General features: G+C 37.0%; 1 protein-coding gene across 3 annotated transcripts in view; it reads left to right on the top strand.

Moving 5' to 3' along the window:
- CLASP1 (cytoplasmic linker associated protein 1) overlaps positions 1-23,829 on the top strand; it is a 357,318-nt gene that overhangs the window by 215,045 nt on the left and 118,444 nt on the right. For 2 of the 3 annotated variants that reach the window (XM_036744771.1, XM_036744770.1), the window contains exons 13-20: positions 3,717-3,852; positions 7,639-7,709; positions 8,564-8,623; positions 11,097-11,174; positions 12,610-12,777; positions 13,167-13,216; positions 15,858-16,025; positions 17,471-17,518. In XM_036744771.1, the coding sequence (XP_036600666.1) occupies positions 3,717-3,852; positions 7,639-7,709; positions 8,564-8,623; positions 11,097-11,174; positions 12,610-12,777; positions 13,167-13,216; positions 15,858-16,025; positions 17,471-17,518 (779 nt within the window). The remainder of the gene's footprint in view (positions 1-3,716; positions 3,853-7,638; positions 7,710-8,563; positions 8,624-11,096; positions 11,175-12,609; positions 12,778-13,166; positions 13,217-15,857; positions 16,026-17,470; positions 17,519-23,829) is intronic. The other variant, XM_036744772.1, reaches the window with a different exon arrangement.

Below are 23,829 nucleotides of genomic sequence, written 5' to 3'. Positions count from 1 at the left end.
TTCCTGGTCACATTTACTTTTAAACCTTAGGACTAGCATATTAAGATCAAGCATTTTTAATGAGCATTTATTATATGGTAGGCATTAGGCTAGGTGCTGGAATGTAGGGGGGAATATGAAACTGTCCATACCTTCAAGAAGCTTATATTTGTGCATGAGATGAGAGAACATGTTTATTATCTGTAAACACATATAAAATAATTATAAGGTTATTTTGGGGACTGGGGGCACTAGGAGCTGGGTGAATCAGAAGCCATGAAGAAGATACTGTTTTAACTGAGTTTTGTAGGAAATAAGAGTTACTAAGAGGGAGTGGTAAGAAGGGAGTTCAATAAAGCTTTGGCAGGGCATCCACCACAAAGGCATGCTGGGAGATGGAGTAGCATATGTGAGCACCAGCAAGACTTATCTGCTTGGTTGGTAGAAGATGGGAAGGGGTTTAATGTATAAGAAGATTGAAAAGGTAGGTTGGGGCCAGGTTAGGAAGGATTTTTAAGGCCAAACAGGAGTTTGTGTTGATCTAAAAGCAATAGTGAGCCAGCCATTGGAGCTCATTGATTAGGCGAATGGGATGGCCAAACTTGACCTTCAGAAATATCCCCTCAACAGCCGTGTGGAGAATGTCTTGGAGACACTGCAGTGGGGGGAGCAGTTAGAAGGTGGTTAATAATAGGGGAGTAGGGAAGAAGAGAGGAGAGAGTATCCAGGTGGTTAGTAGTGTCAGGACTGCAGCGAGGCTGAGAAATATGAGAATTGAGAAAAGGCCATCAGGTGGAAAATGAGTTCATTGGTACATTTTGACAGGGTAGTTTCAATTTATGAATGAGGTTGAAAATTAGGTGGTAGAGGGTTGAGAGGTGAGATGAAAAGAAACTGAGGCAAAAAGTATTAGACAGCTTTTTTCTATGAGTTTGCCTAAGAGAGGAAGGAGAGATACAGGATAACTAAGGTGATGGTTTTTTTTTTTTTTTAAGAAGGCTCATGTTAGCATTAGGGAAGGGACTAGTAGGAAAGGGGAGGTAGACATTAGAGAAATAGTCTGTTGGAATAATAATATGATTGCTAGTAAATAATTGCCCCAGAATCTGAATTAGGTGACAAATTTGGATATTGGTTTTGACAGAGTTTATAGACTGGGATTATTTGGAAGATGAAAAACTCCTGAAAAACAACTTGATATGTATAATTTTTAAATTTTTCGTGTGTGTGATAGAGGTAATTTAATAGCACCCATCCCCCCCCAGCCATTTATTGCAGAGTATTTTTAAAAGATGGCAAAAAATTAACTCTTGATCATTCATTAGAACATCTGGCTGAAAGGATTATTTTGGTAGTTTTAGAATACCTGTAAACAGCCTCGTAGCTGTTTAATGTCCATCACATTCATAATCAACCTAAATTTCAACTATGGCACAGAACAGTAATGAATTAGCTGACAGTTTAGAAAAGTGTTCATTTAGAAAACTGTATATTCTGTAATACTGAATTCATACTCTTGTATAATTACTGAACTCTACTTTTTGTCAAAAGGGAATACAATAATGTCTTAAATTGGTATATAGCTATGGGATCCCTCTTCATGAATCAGTACTCAGCATACACGTTGTTTGTTCATTTGTTCCTTCTCATTGTGGAACAAGCAGTGTATGGCCACAGAGGCCTGGGACATTGATTGAAGGAAAATGAGCACAGGCGAATCTCATGAGAGGGCCATCCACAAAGGGGTTGATGTGGTTATGGTCCTTCCTGTTAGAGTTGCCTCTAAGCTAGGCATCTCAGTAGAGGCAGTGAGATAAGTGAGTTTTAGAGTCAGAGGACCTGAGTTCAATTATTCCTGCTTGTCACTGCTTATATAATCTTAGCAGAGTCACTTACCTCACTAGGCCTTTATTTCTTTATCTATAAAATGAGGGCTTGAACTGGATGACCTCTACAACCATTGTCAGCTCTAAATGTAACTTGTGTCTCTATAGAGTAACCTGTTTCTTAAGCCTCAGGCACCCCTTTAGAAAGGTTTACTCTCATTCAACCAGCTGTAACCAGCATTCTCTAAATTTATGTATAGGATTCAGGCCAAAAATGAATGTGTGTTTGTTTATATACCTATAGTCAGTGCTAGTCGTAACTGGTTGAATAATTTTTGCTGAGGTACCATTGGTATAGGGACTTCTGGTGAACAAATTCCTTCTACCAGTGCCAGTTGGATCTGTGACATACATACACACATTCATGTACAGACACATACATACAGTTTTAGTTTATTTTTTGCCGTTGATATAAACAACTCTCCATATGAAACTTCTTTCACTGTTGTAACGGACAGCTCATCCATAACTTTAGAATGTTAAAGAGCTGCTGAGACAGCAAGGCTAAATGATGTGGCCTGGTCATCCTGGCAGGACTAACCTATTCTTAAGGCTGTCTGGCCATCAATCCACTACTACACTCTGCTCGCACTGTTTATTTCATTATCATGACTGCGTATGACAGGCTAATATTTTAGCATTATAGGATCATAGTAGGATATTATCCAGTAAAACTGGAAGGTACTTTAGAAATCATCTCCATGAACCCCTTCATTTTATAGATAGGGAGACTGAGGCCCAGACTTACATGTTAGAGCTGGGATTTGAATGCAGGTCTTCTGAGTTCATTCATTGCTTTTTTTCCACCACAAGTTAATACCTTTGTAGGATGAAATTTTTTATTATAACATGAACCCAATTTTATCTGTGCAAAGTGTCACGGGAAGAAAACAACAGATCCTTCAGTGTGGTGGGAAGATAAGAGGAAAGGGGTCTCATATATACATATTATCAAGCGAAGAGGGGGAACAACCCTAAATTGGCTGATGAAACCAAATCTAAAATGCTTTGTTAATGTACGTTAGTCTTAACTGGTCATATTCTTTCTTTCTCTTTTGAAAACATCTTGATGTCCCAATCCTCTAGGTTCTCTTTGTTCCTTAACCTAAACCTTGCAGAATTGCTCCAAACTGTTGACTTTTCCCATCATATTCTGTGACCTGACTTTCTTCTCCTGACTCCAGTAAATGTTCATCTTATGTTTTGGGTGAGGATTTTATTCTTTCTTCCAAAATCTTTGATGAAATCTGCTAATTTTTCAGATTTCAAGATGGATATTCATTCTTTTATTTAGTGATAGTAATGAAATTCACATAGCAACACTTCATAGATTTGTTTGTAGAGTAGTAATTCCTAATTTTGATATACTGCATCATCTCGATAGTTTCCCACTTCTGTCAAAGAATGTTAACTCACACAGTTTTCAAAATGCAATGTAACCTCCTTTAGGACAGGGACTTTTTTTTTCTTCTTCTTTCTGCTTTCCTTCTTCCTTTGTATTCCCTGTACTTTACATAATGCCTAGGATATAGTAGTTGCTTAATAAATGCTTATTGAATTAATCAGTGAAAATAGAATTAATTTTTTAATTATTCAAAAATAAATGTCATTGAACTGGGAGAATATGTTGAAAGTACTCGGAAGGTAAGTATGCGATGATATGGAAATCAGTCATTCGGGAAAAGTTATGTGCTGAAAATGACAAGGACAAGAAGTTTTATTTAGATTTAGAATACTTTTGTGATATTTTTCTTTACCTCTTTAAATGTAATAGTTGCAACAAATATCAAACAAAAGGCACAGGTCTATCTCTCCCTCCTTTTTTCCCCCTCCCCTCACTTTTTCTTGAAGGCATCTGTCGTCAGTCCTTGGAAACAAGTTTGATCATGGAGCTGAAGCCATCATGCCAACCATCTTTAATTTAATCCCAAACAGTGCCAAAATCATGGCCACATCTGGTGTTGTAGCTGTTAGGTTAATTATTCGAGTAAGTATGTTTAAGTGTCATGTATGTTGTAAGGGCTCAGTCGGTGTTAGTTGATAATGGTAACAAAATGAGGCATTTGTGACATCAGTGTTCCCATTTGGTGTGTATTAAATAAACTTGGTTTATTTAATAGCTTCCATTTTTAGAAAGAGACCATGTTACTTGTCACCTTTGTCTCTTTTGGACACTTATCTATAGGGTCCTTACATATATTTTCTCATCTTATCCTTACAACAACCCTATGAGGTAGGTGCTATTATAATCTATTTTACAGATGAAGATGCTGTGAGAGGTAAAGGGACTTACTCAGGATCACACAGCTAGTAAGTGACTGAGGCAGGATTGGAACTCTGACTTTCTTGACTCCTGGAGGGGACCTTAGAGGTCATCTCCTTCAACTCCCTTGTTTTATAAATGAGGAAACTAAGGCACCCAGGTGTTAAATGACTGGTCCAAGGTCCTTCAAGTAATATGTGGCATAGCAGGGATTTGAAGGTAATGCCTTCATGATCTCCCTACTGTGCTCTGCTGCCACTTGACATTGTTTTCTTCCATTGGCTAGTTCAGTTTAACCACAGTTTTTTTTCCTTTGGGGCCTCATTTTCCTTTCTCATTCCCCATGGAAGTAGAAAGAATGGAATGCAGAAAGCTTTGCTTTTCCTGGGTGTTAGAGTTGGATCCTAAAGGACACATAGTTCAATGTCTCTCCTGCCCCCACAGTCCCTTACAGGGTTCTTAGGTTAACCCCAGCCCCATCAATCCTTCCTCATGTGATTTGTCCTCTTCCCCCCTGCCCCCATTTAACTAGTTGATGACTTGAATGTGCTTCAGTTTTAGTCTCCTTTTGTTGTTATGATATTTACTTTTAAAGCTTTTAACTGTCATGAAAATACTCTTGCAAAAAGTAACCTATGCTAAGAGTTTTAAGCTGTCTGTAAGTATCATAAGGACTTTATTTATATTTCCTTCTTTATTTATCTGTATCACTGGAGAGGAGCAATAGTATAGTAATTCAAACTTACAAATGATATTAAAAGACACGATGCTTTTTGTGCTTTTTAGCAACAAGCATGGTTAATATATTGGAAAATGACAAATGTTCAAACTAACTAATGATGATGATATGCTAGAAGGGCCTGACTCTCAGATAGAAAAGAAAGAGCGTTTAACTTCCGTATCTTACTTTGATCAACTATCTGTTTTCCATGCTCAGTTGAACAGCATATATGCTCAGGTAGCTGTAAAATTCCAACCTTAAAAGAAATCCTTAGTCTCTAAGCTTACATTCTCTTTAGGTTACTTTGTTTGAATATTTTTATTTTGAAAGGGAATTAATTCATTACCTTTGTTTAGAAAACCTTCCTTTCTACTTCCTGTTCTCTTCTGTGTAGCTGTAGGCATGTGTCTAGGAGTCATATCCTTTAATTCGGTAATCCCATTATTGGGAATATACCTAAAGATCGTTAGTTTATTTGTAAAACTACATGTTCAAAGGTAACATTTAATTGCATTACTTTTCGTTGTGTATAATTATGTATAGTAATAATAACGTTTTCATTGAAAAAATGTGCCAAAAATATCTTCTTTAAATGTTCAGGAACTGGGGAATTGCTAAATAAATGATTGTATTTAAATGTAACAGAGTATTATAATTAAGATTAATTATACACAAACTATATAATAGTAAAAATGTATACAAACATATAGGACTAAATGGATAAAGAAAGCTGAATCAAACATGTAGTAGCCAATAAAATGTTGTTAGTTGCATATTTTCATTTTTTTTAAAATATAAGTAGTTAATATCTTTTTTCGGTTTTTATTTATATTTAAAAATAATTATCTCTTTATATGGGGCAAACAGTAAAAAGGTGCAAGTTCTGTACATAAATAGCTACGATAAATTTTAAACACCGTATTGAAATTAATAATAGTGTATGTTTATGTGGTACAAAGGCACCCAGGTGGTTCAGTAGATAAAGTTGCTAGACTTGGAGTCAGAAAATCCTTATTTTGAATCTTGCCCCTGACACTTATTAGCTATCTATGACCCTGGGCAAAGTCATTTAATCTTTCTTGGCCCAAGTTTTCCTATTTGCAAAATGAAAAGACAGCATCCACCTGGCAGTGTTGTTGTGAGGAAAGACTGAGGTCATATGTGAAGTGCTTTGTTAAACTTAAAGCTGTCCAAGTCCCAACTGTATTTCTTGTTATTACTTTGCCACTTAATTGATCTAACATAAAGACTTTCATAGGAGTCATACACTAGTGTGTATGTGCTTGTAGTGTGTGTGTGTGTGTGTGTGTGTGTGTGTGTGTGTACATACACATGTGTACACACACACACATATAAAACAAATCTGGAAACCTGACAAAATAATCTCTTAAATCTTAATCAGCCAAAGGTTAGATTGTTTTCAAAAAATTAAAACTGGTGTTCATGTGGTCATAAACAAATATCTACAGCTGATATTTTTAAAGTTTGCAAAGTACTTACCTTTGCTGTCTCTGCTCCTGAAAAACAACTCCATGAGGTATTCTTATTTCCATCTAACAGGTGCGAAAACCAATGCTGGTAGGAGTTATGTGACTTCCCTGTGGTCAAACAGCTAATAAATGTTGGCCGAGGGTTTCACACCTAGGTTTCTCATGAGTCTAGGGCTATTTTCACTCTCCCACACTACCACTCACTTGACTACTATGTTCCATTTCAACACTACCATCTTCATGGAATCAGAATTCTATGTGTCTTTGCTTCAGTTTCCTCCTCTGTAAAATGAGCCGGAGAAGGAAATAGTGAATCACTCTGGTATCTCTGCCAAGAAAACTCCAAATGGGGTCTGAAATAAGTGAAAAATGACTGAACAATCACAAGTTTAATAGAATTGGTTTCCTTTGTGACCGGATCTATTTTACTTTATACATTTAAAAACATTATTCTGAGAAGGGGTCCATAGACTTTACTAGGGGCGGGGAACCTGTGGCCCTGAGGCCACACGTGGCCATCTAGGTCCTTGGGTGTGGCCTTTTAACTGATTTCAAGTATTACAGAACAAATCCTTTTATTTAAGAGGATTTGTTCTGTGAAGTTTGGATTCAGTCAGAGGGCCCCAACTGAGGACCTAGAGGGCCATGTGTGGCCTTGAGGCCGTAGGTTCCCCACCCCTGGGCTTTACCATACTTTCAGAAGAGTCCAAAGCACAAAAAACATTAAAGAAACTGCTCCAGAGCAACCTACTTTGAGATCATGCTCATTGCCTTCACCATAAGTTTAGGATTTCCCTTAGCCCAAAGAATACATGCTTGTGTAACCCTTGTGCTAGAAGACTTTATACCATACATTTTTGTCTGCCCTCTTTTATCTGGAATGATGCCAGAAGTTTTTTGTACTTTTTACTCTGCCCAGTAACAATGTCAGAAAAGGTAAGTTACACACTAAGACATATGTATTGTATGTAACTATTAAAGTTTCTTTTTTAGTACTAAAACTATTTCAGCTAAAGTTTAAGTGACATGGCGATATATGGGTTTGATTTTTCTTAGGAAAACGTTTTAAATGTTTTACACACAAACCCACTGTTCTGTTTCAGCTATTAAAATCTAACCTTATAAAAATCATTTCATCTCGTGTTATCTGTGTACAGTTATTATCTCATTATTTGTTGTCGGTATGTAATTTGTCATGGCCTTTGACCTTCTGAACAGAATAATGTGTGACAAGTAGACTAACCAAAGAGTTGAATGGCTACTTATGTTTTCAAGTGCCCATATTTGTTCTCTCCACAGCATACACACATCCCTAGGCTAATACCTGTTATAACTAGCAACTGTACGTCCAAATCTGTTGCAGTAAGAAGGTGAGCACTAGTGACATTTTCTCTTCATTTTACCTGGTGGAATTTGAAACAGGATAAAAACACAAACTTTTAAACTTTCAAAATGTATATAAAATGCATAGAAATAACTTAAATATGTTCAAATAAGTGCTTTCCAGTTAAAGGATTTTTATAGAAATACTCTTGATGTGTTCACACAACTTCCATTGCTGATTTGTGGGGGTGGTGTGTGTGTGTTTGTGTGTGTGTGTGTCTGTGTGTGTGTCTGTGTCTGTGTGTGTGTCTGTGTGTGTGTGTTAGATGTGTGTCTGTCTCTCTTCCTTTGCTTGTGTGTTTCTGTTTTCCAAGACAGATTCCCAGCTTTCTTCATCACTGTTTCTAAGATCCTAGCTTGATTAAATATTCAGTTGCTACTCACACTGGTTTGGCTTGAATTAAAATCTAGAGTCATTAACTTTGATTTATATAGGTTAAACAATCATGTTTCTCTTGTCTTCTATACATTTTGACAAAACTTTTGGATTATGGTGTTAGCAAGTATCAGATAGAAAAAATTTCCTAGTTGAGAAATTAATGTTGTCATTTGTATGCAGGGTGTGTGTGTGTGTGTGTGTGTGGTATGTGTACACGTACGTACTCCTACATAATATTATGTCATACACCTCCCTTCTGATGAGATTGCTTCAAAAGGAAAAATATAACTATAAGCTGAAAATAAAGTCTCAACTATTGGTAATAATCCGGTTTTGTACAAATCAAACAGGGATGGGTCAGTGAAACCTAAATTTGAATCAGTATAACATATGTATTTATGTGCATCCACTCACACTAAAATTCTTCAAAACATAATCTCTCTTTTTAAAAACAATTTTTAGGCGCTGTTTTGAATTTTTAGATTTGCTTTTACAAGAATGGCAAACACATTCATTAGAAAGGTGAGCATCTGACTTGGTATTTTTTATATTTCCTGATAAATTTATTGTTTGCATTGTTCTGTGTGGTGAGTAGGGACATAAATGGAACTTTTATTAAATTTAATTATGCTATCATTACTGCCAGTAATATGGTAGTTTCGATAAAGACAAGAATAAGTACTATAGAATCTGATTTCTTTACATAAGACATTGATTTTTCACCAGCAGTGCACTAGTAGACATTTAAAATATATTTAAAGGGCAAGGGAATATCAAAGCTATTAGAAAATTCTTTGCATTATTTATTTAGGGTTTCAAAACCTTAGAATAAAAAGGTCAGAAGACCTTGATATGCATTTTTTGTTGTTGTTGTTGTTGTTGTTTAGTCATTTTCAGTTGTGTCTGACTCTTCAGGACCTCTTTTGGAGTTTTTTTAGGCAAAGATGCTGGAGTGATTTGCCATTTGCTTCTCCAGCTCATTTTATAGATAAGGAAACTGAAGCAGATGGGATTAAGTGATTTGCCCAGGGTCAAACAGCTAGTAAGTGTCTGAGGCCGAATTGGAACTTCCTAGTACAGGCCTGGCATTCTATGTAGTGTACCACCCACCTCCCCAACCTGATATGCATAGTTTGTGGCTTGTAACTGCAAAAATTATAGGTTTTAAGAAATGAAATTGGTGCTAACTAGAACTGTAAAGGAGCACCCCCTGAAACTGAATATCCTCTGCCATTCTCATTCTTTTTGTGTCCACTTTGAGCCTGAAGGTCAGTGACCCTTGTGTCACTTGTTACTCGGTCTTATGCCATTGAACTCACGAAGTGGATGAAGGCCTAGGTGACCTGTTTGTCAGATTTGGGGATGAGTGGGAGAGCTGGTACTTTGGATAACAGAATCTCAGTCTGTAGCAGGGGGCTGAGGCTAATAAAGTGAAATTTATTAAGAGTTGATGATAAATTTCTAAATCTATTACATAGAACCAGAGTAATGTACTGAGTTCTAGGGAACATCTTTCACTAAGACACCAGCTAACTAGACCATATTTAGAAAAGCATAAATGACCTTTAAAGTCCCTCTGATTTTGAATCTTATTATTCTGTGATCCTGTGGACTTCTGAGGACCCTTCTATCTATTATTCTAACTCTTATTTTCCATTTAGTGGAACACTCAAAGATTTCAGTTGTAATGGAATTTTGTTAAAGTAGTATTCAGTGACAAGTTATATTTCCACTTTCATGAAATAGAGTAAATACTCTTCCTCTTTAAGGTACATTTGTATGAAAAAATATTTCTGAATCTAGTGAAGGATAGGATTCTAGGAGACAGATCTTTAGTGGAGTTTTTAGATATTTTTGGATGTTTTGTGCTGGTGAGAAACTTGGGAAATGAGATGACTTACTTTTATCCTTTTGAGAGACAGATCAGGCCAGGTGTTTGGGGTTCATTTGAACAAATATATATTAAATGCCTACTACGTGCAAGGAAATGATCTAGGCTTTGGAATACGGACAAAAATGAAGCAGTTTTTATCCTCAAAGCGACTGCATTCTGCTAGAATGAAGGCAGTTGTTGCTTTTATTGGAAAAAAAGAGTCTCTGAATGGCCTTGGGAAAACTTAAGCCCTCTCACCTTAGCAAAGAATTAGGTACTTTAATTTTATAGAGAGTGACTATTATAGGAATTATCAACTATTTTACTAGGTAATTAATAATTTTATTGGCTATAGAGCAACAAAACCCATTACTGTTGACTTGTTAAACTGCTGGGATTAGAAAAAGCTTTCTTATACATAGTGCTTTAGTGTGATAATAGTTGCATATTATCAGAGAAGTTAATGTTTTGTTTAAATCTGTGGTTTTAAAGTAGAGGATGGTTTGTGCTTGATAAATGACTAATTCTTGGGTGCAAGGTGAGGCAGATAGGTGCATGTTTTGATTTGGTAAAAATGTATTTGTTTGCAAAGATTTATTCATTCGTGTGGTTTTTTTTTTTAACTTGTTGGAATAATTTAGCCTAACCGTTTTCCTTTTCTGAATATCTTGAAAAGAATTCAATTTGGCTTCCTTTTCAGCCACAGAGGTAACAAAAGAAATGCGCATTTATAAAATGGTTCTGTGATTTTTTAGATTCAGTGAAAACATCCTTAAGTGTAAATTGTGTCTTCACTAGGTAAAAGCTGTGTCCTTTGTTATTAAGAGGATTGCCCACAGCTGTGTTGAGCTGAGACTATTTTAATCCCATCATCATTTCCAGAAGACATTACATTGACCACATTAAAATGTAACCTTTGTTTTTCTGTTCCTGTAGAATTGAGATTGGCCTGGAAAGCCAGCTACAGGCGAGGAGGGAAATTTAAAGTTTGAATGCCCTGAGGCTCGTTTTTCTCATTTGTCAGGATGGAAGCAATAGAAATATCTTTTAATTTGATATTAATATTTTGAAATTGTTTCTCCAGGCTTACTTGCTCATAAACATATCTCTTTATGTAAACAGACACATATCAGTATTAGCAGAAACAATAAAGAAAGGAATACATGATGCTGATTCTGAAGCAAGGATAGAAGCAAGAAAGTAAGTGTTTACTGAATTACTTCCTAGTTAAATACCTTTAGATCTTGCTTATGTTAGTTTCTTTTGGCTAAGATCATGCTATACAACTGATAGACAGTTTAAGAGTATTTTATTGGTTGTATGCCATTGCTAATAGTTTAAGAAGTTTTAATGGTATTGATATTAAATTTTGTTCAAAACCAAGCCCATAATATAAGCATATGTTTTACTAGTAAAGTCTTTTCTAGTTCTAATTAGGTGTTAAAAAGCATCCAAGATAAATTGTTGCTCGAATAACTGGGAATGATGTTTCATAAAAGTACTCCGAGAATAAGTTTCTGTTGGCCTAATTTCTGAATCACTATTGAGGATTTTTTGGTGCACATAGTACTTGTAGGTTTTTGCCCTTTAATGTGGAAATAGTTTAAAGATTTCCATTATGATAATTATTTCCTAAGTCAAAATTTGCACTGTTTGCTTAAGTTTATATTTTAAAGAACAGTTTTGCACTGTTGGTCCATTTCTGACTACTGTCTCTCAACATCCTATCATTTCCTCTCAGCAATTGTTCCCTACCCTCATACCCTGTCCCAAATGGATTTATGGATCTTCAGCATAGCACAGAATGCTACCAAAAATATATAGTAATATTAAGTAAATAGCTAATTTTTCATTTCATTTATAAAATTTGGGGGGCAAATCAATTTAAAAATTGAATCACTTAATGTCTTTTAATTCTTCATAAATTTTTAACCTCTCAATCAGCCTTAAATTCAACAAAGTAATTTATTTTAGCAAAGCAATATTGATAACTTTTCGTTCTCCAGACATATCTAGCATGGTGCTGTTTTATTTGGGTTTTTTTTTTTAAACTCTGAAATTGCTTACAATATAATTGTCTGTGCCTAAATATGTTTACTTTTCACTGGTTCCAGCATTAACCTAGCTATATGTGATTATAGGGGTGTTTTTTTTTTTAAGGAGCATTGTATTGTATGAGTTTATATTACTAGTACCTACAATGTGGGGAATGGATCAGAACATACTCTCAAGGGATGCAAGTTGTCTTGACCTTGTGGCATAGACATGTATCATACTAAATGCCCCTTTAGTTGTTCTATAGGCACCAAACTCCTCAGCAACAGGAGATCCTGACACTGAAGGCTTAGCTAGATAAGGAATATACATAGAAGAGGGGAGTAAGTTTCCCAGAACTCAGTGTAGACGTAAAACAAAAAGCACCTAAGTTTCCGTACCATTTTGGCTGTTCAGTCCTATTATGCTGAGGTCTTACTCTGGGCCTTGTTTTCCTCAGCCATTTCACAGTCACTCTCTGGCAACAACAGAATTGTTTGTGAAGTGGTCCAGGGCTCAGCTTTAGGGCTAACGTTCTAATCCAGGGTTTGGGGGAATTGATTGTATGTCTTTCCTGAGACTTCTTGGATTTTATTTTCAGATGTTATTGGGGTTTCCACAATCACTTCAGTAGAGAAGCAGAACATTTATACCATACCTTGGAGTCATCTTATCAAAAAGCTTTGCAGTCACATCTGAAGAACTCAGACAGCATTGTGTCCTTGCCTCAGTCCGATCGTTCCTCTTCTAGTTCTCAAGAGAGCCTAAAGTAAGAGATCAAATTCCAGTCCTTTGTTTTTGTTTCTTTTGGTTTTTTGTCTAGGATGTGATTTTGTGTGTGTGTAGAAAATTTTGCTTTATGAAGGCACAAGTAACTATAGGTTATCTCAACTGTCGACAACGTTCAGAGGCCCATTTTAGGAGCTAATTGAGGATACTAAGAAAGGCAAAAATATCCTCATTATTAAGGAATTTATAGTAAAGTTTGTTTACATAGAACATACAAGAACAGTTTTAAGCTAAAATGTAAACAAGTTAATAAGTGTAGTGTAGATTGTATATACACGAGGGATAGATGATTTCTGAGGAAGTTCAAAGAAATGTATGTGATCCTGTGACTTAAATAAATATTAAACAGAGGTCTCTCTTAATTGCCAGCCGTCCACTGTCTGCCAAAAGAAGCCCAACTGGAAGTTCCACATCTCGAGGTAAGAGGATTGTTAAGGGGTCTCTTGCACTTGTCTTTTTGAGTTGCCATATTTTCCAAAAACATGACCCAGGGTATGCAGGAGGCCCTGAATGTGTTAAGTACAAAGTAACAACCCCCACCCTTGCCATCTGACGTAACGTGTTATTTGCATCCCAAGTTGGACCCCCTGTATGTCCTTGGGAGTCAAGACAGGCATCAGTCAGCCTGCACTAGGCTAAGAAATTGCTTGTGCAGTTGGAACCTGTGTAGATAAGAAAGACCATCCTATGCTCACGGTCTTGCAATTCCCAAGGGAAAGAATGTGGCTTTTGCCTTGCTTTTCTCCTCCTTTTTGAGAGAGGTTTTGTCCTTTTCCCACTTTTACTACGCTTTTCCCCCTCCCATGCCATGCCCCTTTAGGTGGAGATTTTGGTGCCTCCTTCTCCTGCTGTTATAAAAATGTAAACTTCTGTATGGATTGTGAACTATTTAGGTTGCACATGCATGTTCATTTTTCTAGTAATAAACCAAGTTTTCACATAAGTTTCAGGAAGTTGGAAACCTTCTTTTAGTGAAACTCTGCTTGGTATGACTCTTCCCCTCTGACTTCCTTTTGTGGGTTGTTTTGCCCTCTAAATTGTAAGCTCCATGAGGGCACAGTCTTTCTTTTTCTGATTTGTATCCCCAACACCTTAGCATAGTGTCTGGCATTCAGTAGGTACTTAAAAAATGTTTACTTCACTGAATTGGAAGGAGATGAGATGGGAATTCCCCCATTGCTCAAACTATAGACTGGATTTTGACAAATACCTACTTTTGATGGCATGACTTCAGAAAGTAAATGATCTATTTAGCTGTTCCTTCCATGTCACCCATGTAGATCCATGACTCTTTGTGGTATGGCTTGCCTCTGTTCTTCTGCAGAGCTCCAGTTGCAGTCTCACTGATGATGAGATGAAATTTCGGAATTAACAGTGAGGGGAAAAATTAGGACCGAAGAATTTTTCTTAAACATCTATCTCTAATTTCTTTTTGTTAGTCCTGTGAACAGAGTAATTTTCCCCTAGAGAAAACTGAAGTTAAGAAAATTGAAGCAAGCTCAGAAAATGGGGCCCAGAGATGTTGGCAGCAGGACCAGGGACAAGACTCAGGAGGGCAAAACAATCTTCTCCATTGTCTTCAGAAATAGGAAAAGGAGAATAAGCCACCATGTTTACATATTCAGGCAGTCATTCAATTAATCAGGCAACAAGTATTTATTACCACATATTAGGTGCCAGATCCTGTTCTGAGTGCTGAGAGTATAAAGAAAAGCAAAAGTGCAGGCCCTGCCCTCAAGGATCTATGTTCTAAAGGGGAGGCAACATGCAAAATACATAGTTATAAATGGTAGGTAATCTCAGAGGGAATGCATACTAGCAGGTGAGGGAGAGGAGTGTGTGAGGGAAGAGCTAGGGAAGAGAGAGATTGAGGCCTCCTACAAAAGGTGCAGTGAACATAAACTCTATGTGGGACAATAAAGAGGGGAACCTAATATGAAAATACTTTCATTCTTGTGCCATTCATTATTTTTTTAAATTTTATTTATTTTTAGTTTGCAACATTCATTTCCACAAGCTTTTGACTTCCGAATGTTCTCCTCTTCTCTTCCCCCCCTCCCCCCAAGATGGCATGCAATCTGATATAGGCTCTGCATATACATTCACATTAAACATATTTTCACATTACTCATGTTGCATAGAATAATTATAACCAAAGAAATGAACCATGAGAAAGAAGAAACAAAACAAAAAAGGGAGAGAGCAAATAGTATGCTTCCATCTGCGTTCAGATTCCATAATTCTTTCTCTGGATGTGGATAGCATTTTCTACCATGAGCCTTTTGGAGTTGTCTTAGAACCTTGACTTGCTGAGAAGAGCCAAGTCTGTCAAAGTTAGTCATTGCACAATGTGGCCATAACTGTATTCAGTGTTGTGCTGGTTCTACTCTGCTCACTCAGCATCAGTTCACATAAGTCCTCCCAGGTTTTTCCGATGTCCTCCTGCTCATCATTTCTTATAGCACAATAGTATTCCATTATATTCATAATACCACACCTTGTTCAGCCATTCCCCAATTGATGGACATCTCCTTGATTTCCAATTCTTTGCTATCACAGAAAGAGCTGCTATAAATATTTTTGTACATGTGGGTTCTTTTTCCATTTGTATGATCTCTTTGGGATACAGCCCTAGAAGTGGTATTGCAGGGTCAAAGGGCATGCACATTTTTATAGCCTTTTGGGCATAGTTCCAAATTGCTCTCCAGAATGGTTGGATCAACTCACAACTCCATCAACAATGCATTAGTGTTCCAATTTTCCCACATCTTCTCCAGCATTTATCATATTCCTGTTTTGTCGTGTTAGCCAATCTGACAGGTGTGATGTATGTACCATTTATTATTAACCAGTGTTTTATATTTAAGTATAATCCATTCTAGTATGTTCAGGGTGGGATGGACTCATTTTAACCAGTTCGAATTGCTTAGTGCTGCTTTGGTGCATAGGTGCTTGTCAAGAAATAGCCTTGGAGAAATATGGTTTTTTTTTTGAAATGTTTATGTGTGGTTATAGTAAAGTCCTTACTGTTGGTTTTATTTTATTCTCTCCCACATTAAGCTTCTACAGTTAGTACCAAATCTGTTTCAACAACTGGATCCCTGCAGCGGTCTCGGAGTGACATTGATGTGAATGCAGCAGCCAGTGCCAAATCAAAAGTCTCAACTGCTGGCTCCACCCCTTTCAGTTCAGCAGCTGCCTTGCCTCCAGGCTCATATGCATCGTTAGGTAGGCCCTAAAAACTCTGCTGTTCCAAGTTATGTTAAAATTTCTCAACATTGTAATTAATTTATCAAGTTGGCCTTTTTTGTCAGACTTTTAAGAAGGCCATAATTGAAATTTCAAAAGCCTGTGAAAGGATATTCAGGTTATATGCAGGTTATAGCACGTATTGAATGCCTACCATGTGTAGAGTGTTAACCTTCTCAGAAAACAATGTATAGGTAGTTGGACACTAAACAGAGGTGCTTTTCCATCAGTTCTTTAGACATGTTCAGCTTTCTGTGTCAGTCACCAATATTTGAAGTAATACCACCTCAGACATTTTGTTGCTACCCACTATTCTGCCAAGCGTGCTTTCCCAATCTTTTGCCACTCATCTTCATTGTTTCAGTAAGGAGGAAAAGCAACAATGAAATAGTAAAAATGAATTGATGATAAATTTTGGGAAGAATATCACCAGAACTATGTTTCTGTAGATGTGGATATTGGATTTAATTTGCCTTTTTCTCCAAACAAACATACCAAAGCATATACATCCAAATGAAAATGGTTCTTCAGAGCAATGAACCTGTGAAACCCCTCTCTTGTTGCTGAGAAGACTTCTGACATTCTTTGGAATGGTCTTCAAATACATTTCTCAAAGAGACAGCATCATAACTTGGGTAGCTGTAGGGGCTGTTCCCAAAAAGGGGTTCTCAAGATGTTTATGGTGGCTGCACTGTTGAAATAAATGTCTAGATTTATTATATTATTTTAAAAGAGGAAATAGCCTTTGGGATGTTTATGTTCTGATTATTTTAAACACACACACACACACATACACACACACACCCCAAAAAACAGTTATATCACAAATACAAGTCAGTTTCGTTGGGAAGAAGTGCAAGTATTTTTGTCCCAAATATTAAACTATTAGGTTATGTTGAAGGTAAAGACTTCATGCGAAATTTAAAACAAAGGTTTGCCATTTTACTAAGAGAAAGTTTTTTGTATTCATAAAAAAGGGAGGAAAATCATCTAGTTAACCCAACATTCTGTCTTCACTTTACACTCAAAATTGAACTTTTATAAATTCCGTTTTGATTTCTTTGCAATTCATGTTAATTTTGTATTCATGTGTTCCTTGAGATCAGTTCAAAATCTATCTCTGAAGTAGCTAATTACCCATGACTTAATGTTAATTGGATGACCACTAGATGTCACCACATCAAAATTTCTGCCAAATAACTTTTTTCTTTTTTATGTTACTATAATAGGTTCATTCTCATACTTCATCCCCTCTTCCTCTTAAGGAAAAATGGTTAAATGAAATGTGGTTTGATTTCTTAACCTAATAGTGTTTGTTTTTTGTTAACAGTTTTTGTTTGGCTTGGCACATTTGTTTTAGCGTGTAACCAAAGTTTGTTCAGAATAATAGAGTTAAATCTGATGCTCCTTTTCCAAACTTCTAGAATCCAGACACATCAGGGAGGACATGGAGTACATAGGCCTTGAACCAGGTACCATGCTATACAGCTTTTGCTGCTGTATAATGTAGATTGGAATAGGCATTGCTAAGCAAGCTTCTTACTTGCTTCTCTGTCCTGTAGGCATAACTTTTTCCCCCCTTGCTAGCAATTTCCTTCAAAGAGGGAAGGAAATTCAGAGTGCAGTAGTTGAGCTAAATTTCCTCTCTGGTGATATGCAGTGTATGCAGAGTTGCTTCTTGGTTCTTATGATGTAGACAAATCCATTAATTAAATTACATACCAGATTTAGGTGCTTCAGAATTTGCTTTGCAGTTCAAAGCTGGTTTCTTTTTAAGCTTAATTTAAAATGGAATTTTTCACATTTTTTAGTAGCTAATTTCTGCCCTTTTTTGATGTTACTAACTATTCCCTGTTATCCCTTCCTTTGTTTTTTTTTTTCCTTTTGATTTGCTTAAAGATGGTACTACCACTAAATCTGAGGGTAAGCAGTTTGTGTCTATGACTGAGGTGTGTTTACAACTGTGTACTTCAATCACTTCTCTCTGGTCTTTCTCTCACAACGTGTTACTTAGTGTTCATCTGTACTCACTGGTACCCTGCATGAAATGTTGCATGGATGTTTTCCTTCCTGTCTTCTTCATTCTGCAGCTGCCAGATTTTTGCCTATTCTCCTTGAAAGCATTGTCCTCTTTTGGTGTTAGACTGTAGGGTGTGTGAATCCTGCTGTCCTCTGTGGGTCTTAACCCCGCTGTCCCAAAAGTTTTTTTCTGCAGAATTTGCTTTCTTTGTGAAAGGGGAGGGAATATTGATTTTGGGGATTATGTGCTGATTCTTCTTGGCTGCCTTCCTGAGATTTTATTGTTCCTGAAGTATTACTTTATCTTTCCCTTTCTTTTCCTGACTTTTGTGCACTTGTGGTCTCTTTTTAGTGTTAAATTATTCCATCATTTGTAGAGTAGAGTTTATGTAATCTGCTAAGTAGATGCTATTTTTCTGATGAGGAACTAGTTGACTTGTAAGTATATGTAGACATTTTAAGCTTTTAAGAGCACATTACATATAATTGATGATCCGTAGGTGTTATTGTGTTGCATTCTTTTTTACAACCTCTTTGAAGCTCCCTAAGACCTCCGGCTGCTTTTTTAAAATACTTAATACAACTTTTCTTGTTTTTATTGAACCATCACTGATGCTGTCTTGGAGGGGAAAAAGCCCAATTATGTTTTTCTTTCAAGTTTTTCAGTAGGAAAAGCAATAAATTAAACCATCTTTCAGCGTATTTTGTTTTTATTGACTATCTTCATTTCTTTGTAAGTAATAGAAGAATTATCTTATAACTATTTGAAGAAGTACGTGCTATGTAGATAGCAGTATGTTAAGGGAATATGGAATACCTTTGGCAGTTTATAGTCTAGATAGGGAAATAAGCAAAATAATGTAAAGTAGTTAAGTAAGAGTATAAAGCAATTCTGAACTGCCCAAATGAGTAATAAGTGCTGTAAGTATTCGGAAACATAGAGATCCGTTATAGGTTAGGTCAGTTGTCTGTAAAAAGACAAAAATAAATTCCTTGAAGCAAAGAACTAAATTTTTAGAAGTACTGCAAAATTATTTTTGGCTTCAAGAAAGAAAGGTGATACTGAATCATGGACCTATTTGTTTTGGTTATCATCTCTGATATTTGGTGATCATCTCTGATATATGAGCATATCTAAATCTGTTTTCATATTCTCAGGTAGTTTTCTTATGTTGTATATCTCCTTTTTTGCTTTAGACATTTGTTTCAAATTTAGCATTCCTAACTCTTTGAATAGCTAGCACTTGAAAGAGTGGTCCCTTATGATAGAGTTGAATATGTATAGGTGCTAGGTATATTGAATACTTTATTAGAACTGAGATGTGGCTTAGTTGCTTAGGACAGTACCTTGTTCCTGATAGAACTGCAGGAAGATGCTCTTAATGATAAGGAATGGAAAGAAATTTGCACATTTTTTCCAGTCAAGGTGAGTCTCCAACCTGCTTATGATTGGAAATGGTTTTATCCAGTTTACTTGCAGGTTTCAGCCTTTTCATGATCTGTAAGTGTTCTTCAGGGCTTCTTGTCTCCTTTCAAAGGAAAGGAGCACTATGACTAGAGTGTTTCTGCATCAATTTTTAGATATTTTAAGTCAAAATAACACCAAAGTAAAAAGACTTATAAAATGTCCAAGCCTGAGGGTACAAGTGGATGATATCCTTTACAAGGATGTCCTATATCCTCATCCATTATGACTAAAGGCAGAGATTATACTAAGTTTTAAAGCTGGAAGTTGAAATTTATGTTCACCTGCTATAGACTAATGTGGATAATGTCTGCATCTACTCTGGAGATGTGTTTCTATATTCCTCACAGTGTAGTTCACTCATGGGAAAGAAAAGTAAGTAGGTAGGATAGGAACAGATAGTATAAGGATGTGGGTGGAGCTAATGAGGATGGAAGGTACTATAGAAATTAGTTACCCTCTCAAATATCTTCCCCTCTCTGTAAATTGGAGTTACCCTTCTTAATTTTCCTGTGGTGTTCTTGCTTTATTACTTAGGTAATTTACTCTGCTCTAAACAGCTAGGTGGCACAGTGGATAGAGTGCTGGGCCTGGAGTCAGGAAGGCTTATCTTTTTGAGTTCAAATCTGGCCTCAGGCACTTACTAGCTATGTGACCCTGGACAAGTCACTTAACCCTGTTTGACTCAGTTTCCGCATCTATAAAATAAGCTGGAGAAGGAAGTGGGAAGCTGTTCCAGTATCTTTGCTAGGAAAACTACAGATGAGGTCACAAGGAGTGGGACACGACTGAACAACAAAAACCAATTTTAGGGCAAGAACTCCAAGGAAAGAAACCTGTCTTTTCCTGTCAGTTTCTGCAAAGAACATCTGGAGGAATGGAATTTGGAATTCAGAACTTTGAGTATAGAAAAGGAAACATGGAAAGTAAGATATTCTCCAGAGGAGCAAAATTATTTTCACTCCATAAAAATGATTTATGTTGCTTCTTAGTTACAAAGATCTATGTAGTTGTTCATGTAAGTCCTTTATACTACTCTTCCCCCCCCCCCCCCCCCCATATGTTATTTTGGATGAAAAATTTTTAGGATTTTTGTTTAAACAAAGAGGTATACTTTTTAAGGCAGGACAACACTTTCTTTCTGATATAGTATTTAACTATTAGTCAAAGACTTATCAACAAGTTTGAATCCCCGCTTGGAGACTGTGGACTTTTCTTCGCTATTATAAACCCTATGGCTTCTCTTGTTTCACTCCTTATCCTCGTATCACTAACCATTTAGGAGAAAACTGTCTGTTTTCTTCTCATGTTTTCTCATTCCCTTTCCCCCACCCTGCCCACCTATTTCACTGTGCCTCCTGAAATTCCCAGTCCATGGTAAACATGCTCCCCTTCATGTTATGCCTCTTTCATGCTCTTTGCATCTCAAAGCCCTCTCATGAGACCACATCCTTCCCAGCACTAACTGTACCTTCTCTCCCCCATCTGCACTGCCCTGGTTCTGGAGAGGGAATCAGAGGACTCTTTGCTCCCCATGGTCACTTTTAGACTTGCCCTTTACTATTAGCCCTGCACTGACTTCACTTTCCTCCCTTTCTAACACCAGTCCAGGAGTTAACCGTTTCACTTCTGCAGTGGCTTCTTACTCTTGATTCTCTTGCTCCTGTGTCCTGTTGGCTGCTGTTTTCTTCCCAGATCTCAGCCCTGGGTTGCTCCCACCAGCCCTCTCCTCTTCTTCCACTCACAAGCAGCTGAATGGAGCCACAGCAGCACTGATTGCTGGCTCCATTACAGATCCATTTATCTAAACTAAACTGAGCCCTCTCTGTAATAGAGTGGTCTTTTTATTCCTCTCTAATTGATTCCCTATCTCACTTAAACCTTCTCTTTCTTTAAGCCCCCCCACAGGTCCTGTTCCCTCCTTTACCTCAGCTAAGGGTCTCGCCTTCTACTTTACTGAAAAAAAAACTAAAGACCATTGGACACAAGCTTCTTCCTTTCCTATTCTCTTTATCTCAAAACCCCCTTGACATCATTCCCACTCTCCTCCTTTCCTCTGGTCTGTGATAGTTAAGGTAGCCTTTTTCTTTGCCAAGGCAAATTCCTCTATAGGTGTACTGTATCCCATGCCCTCCTGTCTTCTCCAGGAGATTAGAGTCTCAGTCATCCCACTGCTCCCTTAAATCTGTAACCTCTCTCTCAGGTAATTGATTTCTTGCTGCTTTCAAGTATGGCCAGGTGTCTTATATCTCTTCATTTTCTTACCCACAGACTCCTTGGAAAAAGTTGACTCCTCTTGCTGTCTCTCACTGACAACCATTTGCAGTTTAACTTTCGACCTCATCATTCAGTCGAATCTACTCTCTCCAGTGTTCCCAGTAATCTTCTAATTGCCAAATAGGATGATCGTTTCTTAGCCCTATCCCTTCTTGACCTATCTGCTGCATTGATCACTGTTGACAGCACTTTCTTCCTGGATACTCTCTTGTGTGGGTTTTTGTGACATTATTCTCCTCTAATTTGCCTGTCTGACTGCCCCTCATCAGTCCTTTTTGCTGATTCACTATCCATATCACACCCCCTGACTTTGAGTGTTACCCATTCTTTTGTTCTGGGCCCCTTTCTCTTCCTCTGTACTTTCTCTGGGTATTAGTTCTCATGTGTTTAACTATCATTTTTATGATTCCCAGGTTCGGTTTCTCCCTGGAGTTTCAGTCCTACATCACTAGTTGACTTGTACATTTTGAACGGGATATTCTGCAGACATCTTAAACTCAATATTGCCAAAGTTCATCTCACTGTTTATCTTCTTCACATTTTCCATTTCCCCCTATTTCTTTTGAATTCTTCACTCTCCTTCACCCTACAGATCCAACACTTGCCGTATCTTTCCATTTCTGCCTCCGCAGCTTCCATCTGTCCCCTTCTCCTCACTGACACAGCTACCACCTTAGTTCAGAATCTTACCACCTCTCACTTAAATTATTATAGCAATCTCCTAATGATCTCCCTACCTCAGGTCTCTTTCCACTACAGTCCATTTTATGTGTTGATGCCAAAGTAATTTTCCCCAAATATAAATCTGACTATGTGACTTAATCTATTCCAACTGCAGTGGTTTCCTCTAGCCTCTAGAATAAAATGTAAAGTCCTCTATTTAGCATTTAAAACGCTAAATAATCTGGACCCAACCTATCTTTCTAACCTCTTTGGATATTACTGCCTTTTCTGAGCTTTATTGCCTAGCTAAATTGACCTTCTTTCTGTTCCTCACTCATTACATTCCACCTCTTATCTCTGTTCATTTGTTTTGACCCTCCTCCATTCTTAGAAAGGGCTTCCTGCATTTGGCCATCTCGTAAACTCCCTCTGTACCCTTAGGTGGAGTTCAGATAGCATCTTCTGTTTGAGATCTTTCCTGATACTCTGACAGTTCCCTTCCTCCCGTGGTATTTTCTGTTTAAGTACTTCCCGTGTATGTTTGTGTGTATGTGTTAACTTGCTATCTAAGCTGCACATATTTTCGTATGTGCTTGCTTTCTCCTCCATTAAAATGTAAGCTTGTCATTAATAGGGATCATTTTGTTATTTGAATTTGTATTCTCAGCACTTAACACAGTTCCTGGAATATAGTAGATGCCTGATAAATACTTGATTAATTAAATAGGTGGTGCAGTGGATTGAAAACTGGGCCTGGAATCAAGACCTGAATTTAAATTCAGCCTCAGACACTTACTAGCTGTGTGGCCCTGGGCATGTCATTTAACCTCTGTTTGTTTCAGTTTCTTCATCTATAAAATGGGAATCCTAATAACACTTAGTATATAACAACCTTCCAGGGTCATTGTGAGGATCACGTGAAATAATAGTTATGTAAAGTGCTTAGTACAGTGCCTGGCACATAGTAAGTGCCAAATAAATGTTCACAATCATTGTTATCTTATTATTAAGAAAAACATTTTACAGAATATTCAGTAGATGTAAAGAGGCCTTCTAAGATGTATACTTACATATGGAGTGCTAAAATCCCTTTCATTCTGTTTCCATGCTAGCATATTTCTACATTGCTTACAGTAGTTTACATATAAAATTACTTAGAATATTCTCTCTAAAGAAAGTCTAGACATGATGAATACACAGTTTAAGGTAAAAAAAAAAAATTGGGCTCCTTTGAGCAAGGTCATGTATATTCTTTAATAGTGACTTCCTTTTAAAACTTAATATGTACGAAAGACTCTTTTTTCTTAAAAAAAAAAAAGCTGGAAAAAATATATATAGTATGGCTTGGACCCCAGAAAC

The sequence above is a fragment of the Trichosurus vulpecula genome, chromosome 2 (assembly GCF_011100635.1).
Source record: "Trichosurus vulpecula isolate mTriVul1 chromosome 2, mTriVul1.pri, whole genome shotgun sequence".
NCBI classification, from domain to species: Eukaryota; Metazoa; Chordata; class Mammalia; order Diprotodontia; family Phalangeridae; genus Trichosurus; species Trichosurus vulpecula.
This window is presented reverse-complemented; position numbering and strand designations above follow the sequence as displayed.